This window comes from Passer montanus, unplaced genomic scaffold, assembly GCF_014805655.1.
Source record: "Passer montanus isolate IOZ18808 unplaced genomic scaffold, ASM1480565v1 scaffold5, whole genome shotgun sequence".
NCBI classification, from domain to species: domain Eukaryota; kingdom Metazoa; phylum Chordata; class Aves; order Passeriformes; family Passeridae; genus Passer; species Passer montanus.
Window position 1 is genome coordinate 16,996,006 of NW_024369929.1, and position 16,772 is coordinate 17,012,777.

The window sequence follows — 16,772 nt, forward strand, 5'->3', positions numbered from 1 at the left end:
TCATAAAATACATTTTAGCACTTAATCTGTGTCAGAATGGGATGTAAATACAAATTCCATGCCATATAATAAATATAAATTGCAGTTCTGTTAGGACAGAAGGTTTTTAATGGGAGCTGAACTTCTCCCTGCCAGGATTTTCACCTGGGCTTGGATTCAGATCATAGAACTTCTTTTGCTGATTTCTCTTAAGTGCTAAAATACATTTTAGCACTTTAATCCGTGTCGATATGTGATGTAAGTATAAATTCTATACTATAAATATAGAATGTAGCTATAGTTACTTATTATTTATTTATAATAAATAAATAAATTGCAGTTCTGTTAGGACAGAAGGTTTTTAATGGGAGCTGAACTTCTCCCTGCCAGGATTTTCACCTGGGCTTGGATTCACGTCACAGAATTTTTTTTTCTGATATCTTTAATCATAAAATACATTTTAGCACTTAATCTGTGTCAGAATGGGATGTAAATACAAATTCCATGCCATATAATAAATAAATGGCAATAAAGAAATCATTCCAGACTGATGGGAACACGAGTTTCTTGGTGCTGTACCTAAAACCTGACCCTGTGGCAAATTCCATGCCATATAATAAATAAATGGCAATAAAGAAATCATTCCAGACTCATGGGAACACGAGTTTCTTGGTGCTGGCACCTAAAACCTGACCCTGTGGATTCATTCACAGGTAAATGCTTCTATAAAATAGAAAGGGGCTGCAATTCTTAACTAATACAGTGAAAAAACATCTCAGGGGCACAAATCCTTTATTTAAATATCGTAAAAACTGAATGTAAAAAGACAATTTCTCAGGATCCTTCAAGCTCTTAATTAATCTTGATGACTTATTGCCATATGACTGCCTACAAAAAAAAAAAAACAAAAACCAAAAAAAAAACCCAAAAAAAACCCCAAAAAAAAGCTGTGTACTTTGGCTGCCTGAGGTAATTGCTGTGCATGGCTTTGAAGACCTTAGGACACAAAGAAATGTGGAATTTTCTCGGAAATGTGCCTTTTCCCATGCAGGTGCCAGGGTGTTTGCTTGGTGGGATCCTTGCTCTCAGCTGCTTTTTGCAGTGGCAACTCCAGGGCTCGTTTCTGTGATCACAATCAGGTTAATTGCTGGTAGTAATCAATTATTATTTCAGTGCTGTTAGAGGGGCACGGGCTGTTTGGCATGGGGATTTCAGAGGGATTTCTTGTCAGCAGATTTATTTCCTTTGGGAAGGGAATCTTTTAGAGATAAATTATAATTTCCCATACCTGATGTTTTACCTTATGTCATAGTCCTTTTCCCCCTTTTCCCCCCCTTTTTTTTCCTTTTTTCCCCCCCTTTTTTTTCCTGTTTCCCCCCTTTTTTTCCTGTTTCCCCCCTTTTTTTTCCTTTTTCCCCCGTTTTTCCTTTTTCCCCCGTATTTCCTTTTCCCCCCCTTTTTCCCTTTTCCCCCCCTTTTTCCCTTTTCCCCCCCTTTTTCCCTTCCCCCCCCCCTTTCTTTCCTCCCCCATTTTGGGCTGTTAGTGGAGGTTTTTCTGTATTCCAGAGAAAATCCCAACAAACCTCCTGTGGGATGGATGTGGCCGGGGTGATCCTGGCCCTTGGTACCCACTGACAAAGCCTGAGCTCCCACCTTGGGAATTCACTCCTTGAAGGGAATTTTGCCTAGAATTCCAGAAGAAAACATGAATTTTGTCATGTTCCAGTTTGGCTTTCATGATTTTTTTCCCTTTTGCAGCGTGAATTGTGAGCTGATCACTCCAGTTTTGCAGTTTTGCCTCTCCTGGGGCATTAGCAGAGCCATTGGTTACTTTTCAGGGAAATGAGATTCAATTATGTACTGCCTTCACCCTGCTGTTCAGCACTCTGCAATCCAGTATCCAAATTTAATATGATTCTTAATTAAACCTTCTTGAGATACCAGAATAATAGTCAGGGATGATGTCGTCTGTCTCCTGTGCTGCATCCTAGAAAATGGGACAAACGAGGAGAAAAAAGGGATAGTTTGGGTATATTTGAGTGCATAATCTCATCTCTTGAAGTGTTAGCTCATTTGGAGCTAATTAATAGCAAAGTTTTAGTGGATAACTAATTTTTCACTTAGGCCACGTGGGGAATAAATCACTTTGCAAGGTACAGAAATAAGATTATATTTTCAAATCTTGGAGGACAATCTGCATCTCTTATGTCAAAGATTTATTTTAATCAAGTTGGAGTTGACAAACACAAGGCAAGCAATGCTGGCTTAGATTTACAGAGGTTTACAAGCACACATCACCCCTGGGTGTGGGAATGTTGGTCTTGCTGAGGGTGTCCTGCTGCTGAGAGGCTCTGGGAGCTGCTCCTGGAGTACATTCATGGAATTCCGGGTGCATTCTTCTCCAGCTTTCCCTCCAAATTCACTTGCAAAAGCTCCCTGTGCTCCATGCAGGTATTTGAGATATTTAGGAAGTGAGCAGAGCTTGTATCTGGTTGGGAAAGGATGGCTGCAAGGGGGTCTGACAGGAAAACCCTGTCTGGAAATCCCAAATCACTCCAAGAGTTGGTGGGACCATTTCTTTTGTGTTAATTGTGGGTTCTAAAGTGGATATTTGATTGTTTTAAACCATGGGGAGGGGAAATCAATGTGAATTTGTGACCTCCCGTGTGGCTTCTTGGTCCTGTCATGTTTTTTCCACAAACAGACAGCATTTCAGACTGCTCCTGAGTGCTCTGACAGCTGTTTCATTGTGATTAGAAGCTGTGATCCTGGGAGGACACTGGGTTTAGGAAGCTCTTTGCACATCTGCCTGCATCTGCCTGGGGCTCCACTGCACCTCATCCCGTGGGAGCTGCCCCTCTGTCAGCCAGCAAGGCTTTGGTGGAGAATTTTCTTCAGCAAAAGTCAATTTGGCTGGCAGTGACCCTCTCCCAAATAATTGTCTTCACCCTCAGCCTCAGGTGTGTCTGCAGAGAGGCTCCAGTGTCAGATCCAGGAATTCCTAAACTGGAATTTCTGCCTTTGCCTGGCGTGGAAATCATTCCCAGCTGCTAAGAGAAAAAACACCAGGGACAATTAAGTTTAAGCATGGCTGAAAAGAACCTGGAGTCTCCAAGAAAATGGAGATTACCACAGTGTCAGCAACCTTATTTAATACCAAAAGTAATAATATCCTTCACCTAGCAGGGAAATTCTCCTGGGCCTGGTAAAACTTTCGTTACGGATTAAGATAAAATGGGGCTTGCTTTAAATCAAACCTGCTTTAGACATGACTTAAGTCTTGGCAGGCTGCTCCTAACAAATCTCTCTCACAGCTGGAGCAAATCCTGCCCCAGCAGCTCTGCCCAGCATGGTTGGTGTGTCCTTATTGTCACCACACAAAAACCCCACAGGGTTCACTGGGCAAACTCTGAATTTGGGGCTCTGGTCACGCACTGTGGCTGGATCTCCCAAAAACCCCACAGAATTCAGTGGGTAAACTCTGAATTTGGGGTGTGTGGTTGCCCAGTTTGGCTGGATCCCACAAAAACCCCACAGGGTTCACTCGGCAAACTCTGAATTTGGGGTGTTTGGTTACACACTTGGGCTGGACCATCCAAAAACCCCACAGGGTTCAGTGGGCAAACTCTGAATTTGGGGTGTTTGGTTACACACTGTGGCTGGTTCTCTCAAAAACCCCACAGGGTTCAGTGGACAAACTCTGAATTTGGGATGTTTGGTCCCACACTTGGGCTGGACCATCCAAAAACCCCACAGGGTTCACTCGGCAAACTCTGAATTTGGGGTGTTTGGTTACACACTGTGGCTGGTTCTCTCAAAAACCCCACAGGGTTCAGTGGACAAACTCTGAATTTGGGATGTTTGGTCCCACACTTGGGCTGGATCTCCCAAAAACCCCACAGGGTTCAGTGGGCAAACTCTGAATTTGGGGTGTTTGGTCACACACTGTAGCTGGTTCTCTCAAAAACCCCACAGGGTTCAGTGGGCAAACTCTGAATTTGGGGTGTGTGGTCACCCAATTTGGCTGGATCTCCCTGTCAGACGAAAAAAATTCAGGAAAAGGGCTGGATTTGGGGTCTAGAAGGGCACTAAAGTGCCAGGTTTAGGTATTTCCCATCTCCCAGAGCACAGCAAAATCCCACAGGCGTCTGCCAAAGGCAGAGGACAACCATTAAGAGGTGGGGATTATGTTAAAAATTCAAGTTGTGCCTTTGCCCAGCAGCAGTTCAGGGGGCTGGAGCTGCCTCTGTTTGCTTTTCCAATACCCTGTCACTCATCATTTTGGGACTTTTATCCCCGTGGGTTTTTGGGATCCAGGCAGTGACAGACATCCCAAAGAACTCAGTGACATCACTGGCGTGGGATTAGCTGGAGAGCTCTGGCTGGAATTCACAGGCTGGAATTCCCATTTATTGGTGTTCAGGTATGAAACAGCATCACTGAGCTTCCTAAAACTGAATTTGGGGATTTATTGGTGTTCAGGTATGAAAAAAGCATCACTTAGCTTCCTAAAACTGAATTTATTGGTGTTCAGGTATGAAAAAAGCATCACTGAGCTTCCTAAAACTCACTGAATTTGGGGATAGTCAGGTTTTACCAACCTAATAGATATAAACCAGAAGAAGTGCTTGCCAGGGGAATATTCTGTGGATGATTTACCTGTGGAATTCCAAGCTCTGTGTTTCCATGGGCTGGTACAGAAGGATTTTGGTGGGAGATCCTGCCCAGAAGCTTCCACCTCAAGTGCTGCAGTTTTTATGATCTCCTCCCTGCCAGCTTCTTAATGTTAGCCCTGAGCTCAAAGTTGTAGAATCTGAGCTTAAAACGGCACAAGCACAGAACGGTTGAGCTGGAAAAGCATCCTCCCTCCCAGGCTGGTTCAAGGGTCACAATGGTTCTATAAATAGGTTTGCACCGTGGGATTGACGAGGAAATCTCCTGGTTGTGAGCCTGCAAAGGTAAATAACACCTGCTGGCTGCAGCTCTGGCAGGGAATGCATGACTGGGGAGAAGCAGGAGTGCAGTCTGCATTTAAGGAAGCCCTGATCTCTGGGGGTGCCAGCAGCAGCTCTGCTGGGCTGGTTTGGCATTTCCAGCATTGTTTTGTTGACTGATTTTTACTGTTTCAAGCCCGTTTTTCTTGTTAGCTGCTCAGTTTGCTCCTGCAATTACAACCTGGCCTTTCTGAGCACTGATACCCTGTGGAAACAGAGCTTTCTTTGATGCAGAAATCCTCAATCCTCTTGGATGTGCAACAAAATCATATTTGTACCTGCTGCTGCCTTGTTCCTTTACTCCTCCAGCTCTGCCTTCATTCCCAAAACCTTGCAGGTCCCAGTGCAGCCAAAAAAGAGCTTTTCCTGATGGAACCCTCCTTAAAGCCTGCAGGATGTTGCATATTTATGTTTGTTCTTCTGTGCCTGTGCTCTGCTCTGCTCTGAATTGCAGGGGCTCCAGCCTGTGGCTGTTCTGTGGCTGGGACAAAGGCAGGAAGTCCCAGGCTGTCCCTGCAGCTTCCCGGGGTTTGCTTCACTCCCTCCTGCAGAATTTTGGGAGCACGAGCTCAATTTTCACAGTTCAGCCTTGAGAGTTCCCTTGGGTGAGCCTTGCAGGTGGGGTTTGGGGTTGGGGGATGTGGGTTACTAAAAATGGGGATTTTTTACCTTTGTGAATGGCCAGGTTCACAAATGTGGAATGTGCAAGAAGCCAGGAGTGCCACGAGTGTCACTTTTCCAGAAGATTCCTCTCAGGGGTTAAGGAGGCTGCTCAGAGCTTGCAGGAGCTGTGTTTTTACAGCTGGGCCTGCAGTTTACTGGGATTCATTCACAACCATTTCCATACTCATCTGACACTTCCTCGTTGCTTTTATTACAGAAAAAAAGATCAATTTCCATTCCTTTACCTGTCTTTTGATTACAGAATTCCTTTTCCATAAGGGGGAAATTTCCATTCGTGTTGTCCTTCCCCTTTGAAGGAATTTGCTGCAGAGCTTGCTCTCTTCTAGCATAATGACTCTTAATTACTAAAAGATCACTAAAGCTAATCACTGTGTTTTTAATAACAAATTTACCGTCACTGCCTGGAATTGCTGTTTATAAATAGACAATCTCCCATTTCTTTTTTTCTCTCTTTTTACTCATTCTCTTCCATATTTTCACTCGGGTTTGAGGTGATTTTCTTTTAATTCCTATTTTTTTGCCCCCCTTATTTTTGAGGTTAATGCTTGGAGGATTGGGGAGGAGGTGATTTTCTTTTCATTCCTATTTTCACTGGTGTTTGAGGTGATTTTCTTTTCATTCCTATTTTTTCCTCCCCTTATTTTTGAGGTTAATGCTTGGAGGACTGGGGAGGACCTGCTGGATTGCTTCAGGCACAGAATGTGGTGTGGGCCCAAGCCAAATGCTTCTTGTTGTGCTGGCAAATAATTTAAATATGTTTTGGAGCTTATTCCCTGCTTCTGCTTATCATAAACATCCAGGAATAACTCGTTGGATTCTCCTGATAGATCCTAGGGTTGATAACTGGAGAAATATCCTTTTAAAAAAACATGGATCAAACTTGGATTGGAATATTTTGCTTTGAGGACAGTTTTGGTGCTGCTGGATGGGTGAAAAATGCTCGGCCGTGTCCATCACTCCGTGGATCCTGCTCAGCTTATTAAAAATATAAATAAATATGGGTTTCTACCTGGTTTTGACCTCTCAGACAAGTCCCTCCCTTCTAAAAATGGGGGAAATAATTCAGGTTCACAGATTATTTCCCTGAATAATCAGTGCCTGTGAGACCAGCCACAGGTTATCCAGGGAATTTCTTATCCAGAGGAACTAACACTTGTATGTTATTTATTTTTAAGCTTAATTCCCAGCTTCCATAGGTCATGGAGACAAGATGCTGCTCCTGAAATGCTCTGAGCTGTTAAGCTGTGCTGAGGGCTGGAATTCCTTGAGCTCAGTTTGGGAATCTTTCCTTGGCTGGAACAACTGGGTTTGTGTGGAAAGCCAAATTTCATCTCTGCTGTTGCAGAGAAAATCCAGGTAGATGATTCTTACCTTCACCAGTTTTCATCTTCAATAGCTTTTTAAAAAAATATCCTGATAATTTTGGGAAGGAGCTGTGGGTAGAAGATCCCATCCCTATGGGTAAGAGAGCCCGAGGGGAATGACATCAGTGCTGCCCATGGATTGCTCCCATATATTTAAATGAATTTTTTTCCAAATCTCCTTGGTGGAATGCTCCTTGTTTCCAGGTGGGTTCTTGCAGAGTGTTCCCTCAACACACAGAAATTCGGGATGCTCCTGCAGCAGCAGGAGTGGCATCGAGTGCTTTGGATGAAAAATGGCCCAGGTTGGACACAGGGAGGTGGGAAAACAACCTGGCCTCTTTGGCACCTCCCACAGACAGTCGTGGGGCTGGTGGATGGCAGCAAACCCCTGAGGGGTTGGGAAGGCTGCAGTTGGGGTGCAGGGATAAGGAATCCATGGGTGATGCAGTTGTGGTGCAGGAACACGTGCTTGGGTTGGGTTGTGGAGCAGGAAATGCCAGAGGTGTGTGCAGAGATCCCTTCCTCGCTCCACGAAGGTCTTTGCAGGCAGGCAGAGCAGAAATGTGCCACCACCCCCAGCTAAGCTGGATTTCTGGAAAGCTTCTTCCAGCCTTTACTCTCTGAAAAATGTTTCTCACCATCCTCATCCTCTTTTTGAACACTGAGTGTTCCCTCAGTACCAGAGTGACAATGCCAGCGTGTGCTTGCTGCTGGCATTTGAAGCTGAGTGCCAAAACCTCGACCTTTTTAGAGCTAGACAACATCAGTTCCTTGTGCACTGCAGTGCTGTTTGCAGGAGTGAATATCCCCACAAGTGAACACCTGGAATTGCAGCGTGCAGGATTTCTCTGCAGCCAGTCCTTGGGAGCTGTGCCTATCCTTTCATTTCTCTGCCGTTCAGCTTTTTGTTGTTGTTTTGTTACTTTATTCCTGTTAGGATAGAGAAATCCCAGCATTTTGGCAGTTCTGCAGCCAGGGGTGGGGGCAGTAATTTGTTTTTTGGGGGCAGTCTTTGTGCTGGGGTTTGTACCTGGCAGGTGCCACTGATCTTTGTGCTCCACTGCTGCCGGCAGCAGGAAAGAAAAGCAACATTTCCTGCAGCAAAACTCTTTGTGTCTTTGCCTTTCAGCCCTGCTGCTGCAGCTGAGCCAGCAAGGGCTTGGAGTTGAGATGAGATGTGGCAGAGAAAACAGGAGAAATTGAGGCTTTTTTGTGGATTTTCTTGATGTGTTTGGCAGCACTCGAGTTTCCCTGCTGTGTTAGCCTGCCTGTCCCAGGGTCAGGATCCCGTGGATCAGAGCATGGGGAGGGCTTGCATTTCTGCTGTGGAGCTGGGCTGGTGTCAGGTGATGATGCCCTGTTCTGACCCAGAGATGGGGCAACTGAGAGGTGTTTTAAAACTTTTATTCCATTTCCAGTCTCACGAGAAGGGAGGGACAGTACAGATGTTATAATTCACACCATCACAATCAGAAGCCTATTTCCTAATTACAATACATTACAAGTTTTCTTGGCCTATCAGCTTCAGCCACACCATGCTGTAAATGCCTTAAAGCCAGTCATCTAAAATTACCTCTTGTGAGTCCCACTGCAATGCATCTTTCAAAGTTCTATTTCTCTAAAATAATCTAGTTTTATTTGTAAGGCCATCCTTTAAACTTGTTTCTAGTTCCATTTCTCTCTCAGCAATGTCTGTCCAGTTCCATGGCATTTCTAAGTCAGCATTTCTTATCTCTTACAAATCCATTTCCCACAGGTTGGGTCCTGTAAACCACAGCTGGGTTGGAGGAGGGACAGGAATTCTCCTGTTGATGTTTAGGAGACTTTTCCCAGCTGGGCTTCCCAGGGACACCTTCCCCTGGCAGTGCCCTGTGCCAGGTGGGCATGGCGTGAGGCATCGCCTCTCTGTGATGGGGATAAAAGATTTATCTGTAATTGATGGAAGTACAATAAACCCACCAGGCTTTAGTGCTGGCTTTGAGGATGGATCTGTCAGTGCCCTGAACGCTGCAAACAAAATTGTTCTTGTCCTCCTGTGTGAGGAATGCACGGGTGGGGAAGATGTGGGGATTTTGTTTGTTTTGGTCTCTGAGTCTGGCTCCAGCACGGACCCTGCTCTCTGGGTGCTCATTCCAGCTCGCCTTTACCTTAAAAATGGAAATTATCCAGCCTGGAGCAGGAGCTTCTCCCTTGCCTCAGTTATTTCTTAATCCTCTTGTGCTCTTGGCGAGCTGAGCCCGTGAGTTTATCACCAAACAAGAACAGAGTGAAGCTCTGAGAGGTTCTGCCTGTTCAGGGAGTGACTTTTAATGGTGATGGCATTAAACCCTTCAGCTGTAACTACTCATTCTGCTGAAGAAGTGTTTGTATAGCATTATAAATAGTGTTTTTCCATGTTTCAAATCTATTTGTTTCACTTTCCTTTCAGCTGTCAACACTTCAGATTGGAGCTGAAATGCCTTATTCTTTTAAGACATCTTCATTTCTTCCCAAGTACCTCGTCTGTTCTCATTAGTGGCTCTGTGACAGTCTCAGAGTTCAGTGTGAAGAAGGTTCTTGGGGTATTCAGGGAAATCAAGCAGTTCCAGTTCTATCACAGGTTTGTGGAAGGCTGCAGCAAGGATTTGCAGAGGTTCCCAAGCTGGGGTCCCGCAGAGCAGAATTCTTGTGGCAAATTTGACTTCAGTGTGGCTGCTGCAAACCTCATTAAAGGCATGAATCATCTCATTTAGGGCTTTTAAATACCAGGAGCAGTTTCAGTGGAGGGAAAACCCCCCCTGGACACCTGGGCAGTGAAGATCTCTGGCAGGGGCTGGAGCTCTGAGGAGATGATGGGAGTTTTGGGCTGGTTTTGTTAAAGCCAGGGGTAGCACCTTTCTAATCTTGGCACTTCAGGTTTGAGAATTAATGTGTAAAAAATCAGAACAGTGTTTGAGACTGAGTGCTTTACACAATTTGAAGGACCAGAGAGGATGGGAGCATTTATAGTCAAATTCAGAGATTCCAAATGCAAATTCTGGTCTGGGTCTTCCTCCTCCACTGGCTGGGAAATTGCAGAGCCCTCCCTCGTGTGCTGCATTAGCTGCCCTGGTCCCAAATCCATCCATCCATCAAGTGTTGTTTGGAATCAGATCTTCTGGGATTGACCACAGGACATTCAGGGTGTTCCATGCTTTCCTGCAGAAGCCTGTCACATCCATGGGTTTTAGGCATTGTATTTCTTTAGGATTCCTTGGGAATCCAAACTTCTGCAGGGATATCACCATTCCTGCTGGTGTCTCAGGCCAGCAAGCCCCTGTCAAGCACTGAAATGTATTTTCCAATAAAAACCAGGCCCTGAAGTGGATTTTCTGGCTCCTGCCTGCCCAGTTGGTGCACACTGGTGATTACTGGTTTCACTGGTTTGGGAAGTGTTTTTCTCAGTTCCTGGAGAAGTGAAACAGGTGACAAGTTGTACCAGTGTGATTCACCAGGTCCTGTTGGGAGGCACTAAATGGCTCTGTTAATGAAGATGCTAATTAACAGAGGGCAAAGCCCAGCTCACCCATCCAAACAGGACACACAGCTCTGATGGGAGAAGGGCAGAGGTGGAAGGGGAGGAAGTTTCCTTTACCCCAGGAATGGTGACAAGGCTCAAATGGGATTATTACTCTCCTTTTAATGTCGTTGATCTCCTTTCCTTCAGTCTGTTTGGATCAGCTCTGCTGCATGGCAGGAGCTGAGGGAGGCTCTTGGAAGTGCTGTTTGGAGTTAAGGGTTGGCACAGTTTGGATATTGTCAGTGGACAACTGCTTTTACATCCAGCTAGAACAAGGAAAAATTAGTACCATCAGAGATTTCAGCAAGTGATTAAAAAATAATTGGAGTTACAACCTTTATTTTGCACTGAGTCCTTTTCTCAGCTTTTTGCCCACAGAATGAAAATGCCTTTAAAAATCTCTCATTGCAGACTTGAAAATAAACACTGAGTGTTGTATTAAATAGGTGAGCATTGTACAGGGGGGCAGAGCAGTGGCACAGAGCCTTGAAAACTTCATGGTTAACGGGCTTCAAGGATGCTGAAGTCACCTGTTAATTCTTTGTTTTGCTTCTTTGAATCAAATGGTTCTGAGCCTTGGTGAGGGTGCTGAATTCACCTGTTAACCCTTTTTTATTTCTGGTGAGAATGCTCAAGTCACCTGTTAAATCTTTGTTTTGTTTTTCTGAAGCAAATGGTTGTAAGTCTTGGGTGAGGGTACTGAAGTCACCTGTTAACTCTCTTTTTAGTTTCTCTGAATCAAATGGTTCTGAGTCTTGGTGAGGGTGCAGAATTCACCTGTTAACCCTCTGTTTTGTTTCTGGTGAGGATTCTGGAATTCACCTGTTAGCCCTCTGTTTTGTTTCTTTGAATCAAATGGTTCTGAGCCTTGGTGAGGGTGCTGAATTCACCTGTTAACTGTTTTGTTTCTGGTGAGGGTGCTGAATTCACCTGTTAACCCTGTGTTCTGTTTCTTTGAAGCAAATGGTTCTGAGCCTTGGTGAGGGTGCTGAAAGTCACCTACTAAACCTTTGTTTTGTGTCTGGTGAGGGTGCTGAATTCAGCTGTTAACCCTGTGTTCTGTTTCTTTGAAGCAAATGGTTATGAGCCTTCGAGTGTCGGAGCTGCAGGTGCTGCTGGGCTACGCGGGCAGGAACAAGCACGGCCGCAAACACGAACTGCTGACCAAAGCCCTGCACCTGCTCAAGGCTGGCTGCAGCCCCGCCGTCCAGATGAAAATCAAAGAACTCTATAGGAGAAGGTTCCCCCAGAAAATCATGACCCCGGCAGACCTGTCCCTGCCCAGCGTGCACTCGAGCTCCATGCCGGCCGCGCTGTCGCCTTCCACCATTCCACAGCTGGGCTACGACGGCCACCCCGCCACGTCCCCCCTGCTCCCCGTGTCACTGCTGGGACCCAAACACGAACTGGAACTGCCCCACCTCACCTCGGCCCTGCACCCCGTGCACCCCGACATCAAGCTGCAGAAACTCCCTTTTTACGACTTGTTGGATGAGCTGATCAAACCCACCAGCCTAGGTAAGGAGAGCTGCAGAGCTCCTTGGGTTGGGGGGAAATGGTCAAATTCAGCTGCTGCTGCAGCAAGGGGTTAAATATTGCATCACAGCAGTGTTTAGAGAATTGCTATTTTTGGTAAGTTTTGGAACAGATTGTTCTACATGGAGAGACGTCTTACCTAACACTCATTAGTTGCTTTAGCTGAGCCTCTAAATATGGTTTAAACATCCGTTATTTTTAAGGGGGGCTTTGAGAAAAAACAAACTAAGTCTTAGGAAAAAAAAAGGAAAAAAAACCCAGTCTGCTTTCGGTAGTTCTTATAAACCACAGAGTTTCATTATTAAAAAAAAACCCCAAAGTAAACAGAACTACCCCCAAATCTGTCAGGCTTCTAGAATGTTCTCATCCGTGCTGGGAAGGAGTGCCAGGCTGGAAATTTGCTGGATCCATTACAGCCTGAGCTTCTGAGTTGAGGGTTCTTTTGCAGTTGTGGCTACTTTCCTTGCAGCTGATTTTTGTGTGGAGGTAGAAATCTGTGGTGGGGCTGCTGAGGAGGATCTGCTGCTCCCAGGGCATTATGTAATGTGTGATTTTCCTGGCTCCACGGGGCCCTTCACAGCGTGGTTAACTTCTAATACTCCTCAATATTGCCTTAAAATGCACCAGGCCTGGTGGTTTCTGTGTGGTGGAACCTTCTGCTGGCTCGAAACCCCAGCAAAGATTCCCTGCTGGTGGGAGGAGCAGCTTGGTGAGAGGAGATCTGGGGAGAGAGGGTGGGTGAGTGAGAAAAAAAAGTCCCTTGCAGAAGAAATCCCTTGTAAACAAAGCTGAGCAGGTACTTTCCAGTGACAGTCTGGAGGGCTGGGGGATGTGGGAGGCCTGATGTGTGAGTGCTGAGCTTGTCTGTGCATTTCTGAAGGATCTGGCACAGTGGTTTGTATATTTTTTTTGCTTTAGCTGCTGTAATTGAGGGCAAAGCAGCGAGATTTTGGTAATTTCATCTTCTGGTTCAGGTGTTCTTTGCAGAGGTGCCCTGTATGTGTTTAGCTTTAGTCTGAGCCCTAATTGCTGAATAACCATTGCAGGCAGTGCTGGTGCTGGAGCTAACGAGGTGCTCAGTATGTGTCTCATCACCTTTCCATCAGAAATACTCCCGAATAAGGCTCTAATTTGCACAAGACATTCCAGTGCAGGAGTGATGGCGTGCATTTATTTATTTATTCCTGGATGTGGGAAGAGCCCTTTGCTGTCAGCTGAGTGGGACAGAGCACCCCAAATGCAGGGATCATCCTTCGCTCCCTGCCAGCTCTCAGGCCTCAGGAGCTGATGGACAAGGGGATATTTCTCCCCTTTGTGGAGTGTCAGGGTAAGAAAATGGAAGTGCAATTCCAAGCAGGTACCTTTGGAAACAATCCCTGCCCTTTCTGTTCACTTCAGGAATGTTTGGGGCTTGTTTTGTGTGGGAATTCTGTTTGTCTGAAGCAATCCTCTTAAAAAGCCTTTGAGTTGAGAGTCTGGGGGAGAGCTTGAGTATCCATCATAAAATTCTGGAATGGTTTGGGTGGGAAAGGACTGTAAAGCCCATCTCCACACCTTCCACTATCCCTTGGACACTCCAGGGATCCAGGGCAGCCACAGCTCCTCTGGGAATTCATCCCAGCCCCTCCCCAGCCCGTTCAGACTCAGATTCATTTTCTCCATTTATGCATTTACTGATGCTTTGAGCACAAAATCTGAAATCATTTGTAGAACGTTTGCCCCAGATGGTCTGGGCATCCTTCTGTGTGCTGCCAGCAGTGTGGGTTTCCTCAAGTGTCCCATGTGTGGGTTCCCTGGTTTGTTTTCCACTGGCAGATCTTACTGCAGCCACTCAGAACTTGGAATTTAGCCAGCGTTTCAGCATCTCCTGCTTGCTTTTTCCCACCAGATTACTCATGGGATAGGGATAAAGGACTTTTGAATTTCCTCTGGTTCCCTCCCCCACAAGGATGAACTGATGACCCGACGTGGGGTTTGGAATAATTCTCTGCCTGCTTGAAACAGAAGGGAAAGAAAATGTGTGTGTGTGAGAGAGAATTTGTGTAATTCAAACTTCACACCCTGCTGAAATGACATAAAACTGGGCAAAGCACATCCTTGGGTGCAGGGATTGGCCCTGGTTGTTCCAAGGCCACAGCTGGGAAGGTTTGCTCCAGTTTTCTGTCCCTTTGAGAAGGGATGGTTGGTTGAAGAAGCAATAATTTGAGCAAGCCTCAGGGCAGGGAGTTGCCCAGCAGGGCACTTGAGCAGGCATTCTGTACCCAAATATTTCGTGTGGGTGGGTAGCACACAGCCGGTGTGAGGAACAGATAAGGAAATGAAATCTGTTTGGTCTTATTTGTACCATCAGGAACAAAAGGAGGAAATAGAAATTCTTAAATTTCACTGCAGCTCCAGCCTGGGATTCGGAGGGATGTGCTGGGCTGGGTTCATGGAATGCAGGGATTTCTTCTCCATCCCTGCCCTTCTCACCAGCAACCTGGGATGCTGGGCTGAATCCCAGAATCCCTGAGGCTGGAAAAGCCCTCCAAGACCAGAGCCCAGCCTTTGATCATCACCTTGTCCCCAGCCCAGGCCCTGAGCGCCACGTCCAGTGCTCCTCGGACACTGCTGGGGTGAGACAAAGAGCCATTTGTTCCTTTGCAGTGGAGCTGTTGAATTTGATCCACATTTATTAGTCACCCTCGCTGCCAAGTGCAGAAAGCACGGGGATGGGATGGGTTTGTGTCCCAGCCAGCCAGGAAAGCTCCTCGTTCTGCAAATGTGTGCCTGCAGCTCTCTGCCCCTGCTAAACCACCGTTTGCAGGGATTTTTCATTTTTTTACAAGTTTTTTTTATGTTTGGAGGAAAAGCTGTCCACTCTGGCTTTGATGGAATGTTTGCCTCATTCCTGTGCTTCTCTCTTGTTTTCCTAATAGGATCTAAAGAGGAGAATTGAGGTTGTTTGTCAAGTGAAGCTGCAGCTCTCTCTTAATTCCCCCATTTCCAGCCCCCAGAGCACAGACATTGCTAATTGGTTGTTTTTTAAGCACATTTGCTAAAAGTAACTCCTAACGCACAGATAAGATCTCTTTTGTGTGCTGCAATGTGTTTACTGTGAGCAGGGAGGCCCAGAATTTGCCAGATTATTGTGGAAGGGACATGAGATAGTTAAGCAGCATCTTAAAAATGCCTCTTGTTACAGCAAATGTCATTCCTAATTGCTGGAGCTGTGTAGTTGTTCCAAAAAACATTTTAACTGGCTTAGGGGTCTTTACTTACCTGTAAGGGAAATGAAGCTGTTTTATTTTTTTTTCCAATTGAAAGGATTAAAGAGGCTGTGAGCTCTCCTCCTTTTTAAAATCAATCCAAATGGCACAAGGATCATCCTCCTGCAGTTTATTTGCTGTGCTTCGGCTCTCAGTGATACAAACACAGCACTGAAGGTTGGATCTGAGCCAGAGAAATGCGAATTTTTACCTGCAGCCTCCTGGAAGGAAGAGGCACAGATCAGTCATTATCCCTCAGAGGCAGCAGAATTCCAGCTCCATCAGAGCTTCCAGTGAGGCACTCTTGATGGAGGGCTCAGGTTAATTCCTTCATTTCTGTGCTCTGCTAGCAGGATTTCTGTAAGCAGCAGAATTTCCCCCTCGGGGGCTGATTCCCACCCTGCATTTGAGCTCCTGCCTTGCACTTCCATGGATTTTCCTGTGGCTGTGAGTGATCCTGGAGCCAGATCTTGCAGCTGAGCTGCCTAAAATCTTGAGGGTGCCTGTAGTTCAAGGTACAGCCATTAAACAATTAAACAATTGAGTGCACGAGAAAGCTGGGCTGGAGCCCATGAAAGTTTTGTTTGGCAAGAATTTCTCCTTTTTCTCTATCAGCGAGCTGATCTCGTGCTCTGTGCAATTGCTGTTATGGTTTATATGAAAGTCACGCTTTTACTGTCTGCTGTGTTTATTTTTTTTTTGAAATGTACTTTGTGGGAGGAAGTTCAACAAAACACTAAATTCTCAACTCAGCTTTGAGTTCTCTGACTTCCGGCCCTGCAGCTTTTAATTGTGCAAGAACGGGGTGAAATATTGGCTCTGTGCTGGGGCTGAGCTGGAATTACAGCACATTTGGGGTTCTTTAGTTGGATTTCCATGTGCTGGGCCTCAGCTTGAGCTTTCCACAGGCGAGAGTTTCTTTTGAGGGAGCTTTAAGCTACTGGGTAACTTTTAGAAAAGGATTTATTCAGGTTTTCTTCAGCTGATTGCTCAGTCTCCTGATGCGTGGAGCTGAGGTCACTGAGGTTCCAGGCCGTGGATGTCCTGAGGTTCCAGGATATGGATATCCCCAAGATTCCAGGACATGGAGGTGCTGAGATTCCAGGTCCTGACAGGACATAAGTGTCCCAAGATTCCAGAACCTGGATGTCCCAAGATTTCTGGCCCTGATAGATTCCAGGCCTTGACAGGCCATGGGTGTCCCAAGATTTCAGGCCCTGACAAAGATTCCAGGCCTTGACAGGACATGGATGTCCCAAGGTTCCAGGACAGGGAAGTCCCAAGATTTCAGGCCCTGACAAAGATTCCAGACCTTGACAGGCCATGGATGTCCCAAGATTTCAGGACATGGATGTCCCAGGATTCTAGGATGTGGATGTCCCAAGGTTCCAGCCCTGACAGTACATGGATGTCCCAAGATTCCAGGCCA

The 16,772-nt window shown here is 45.9% G+C and overlaps 1 protein-coding gene across 5 annotated transcripts in view; it reads left to right on the plus strand.

Moving 5' to 3' along the window:
- Positions 1–16,772, plus strand: part of PIAS1 (protein inhibitor of activated STAT 1) — a 55,514-nt gene that overhangs the window by 11,234 nt on the left and 27,508 nt on the right. For 4 of the 5 annotated variants that reach the window (XM_039722831.1, XM_039722834.1, XM_039722833.1 and 1 more), the window contains exon 2: positions 11,633–12,077. In XM_039722831.1, coding sequence (XP_039578765.1) covers positions 11,636–12,077 — 442 coding nt within the window. In that variant the 5' untranslated portion in view covers positions 11,633–11,635. Of the gene's footprint in view, positions 1–5,691; positions 7,014–11,632; positions 12,078–16,772 lie in introns of those variants that run through there. The other variant, XM_039722832.1, reaches the window with a different exon arrangement.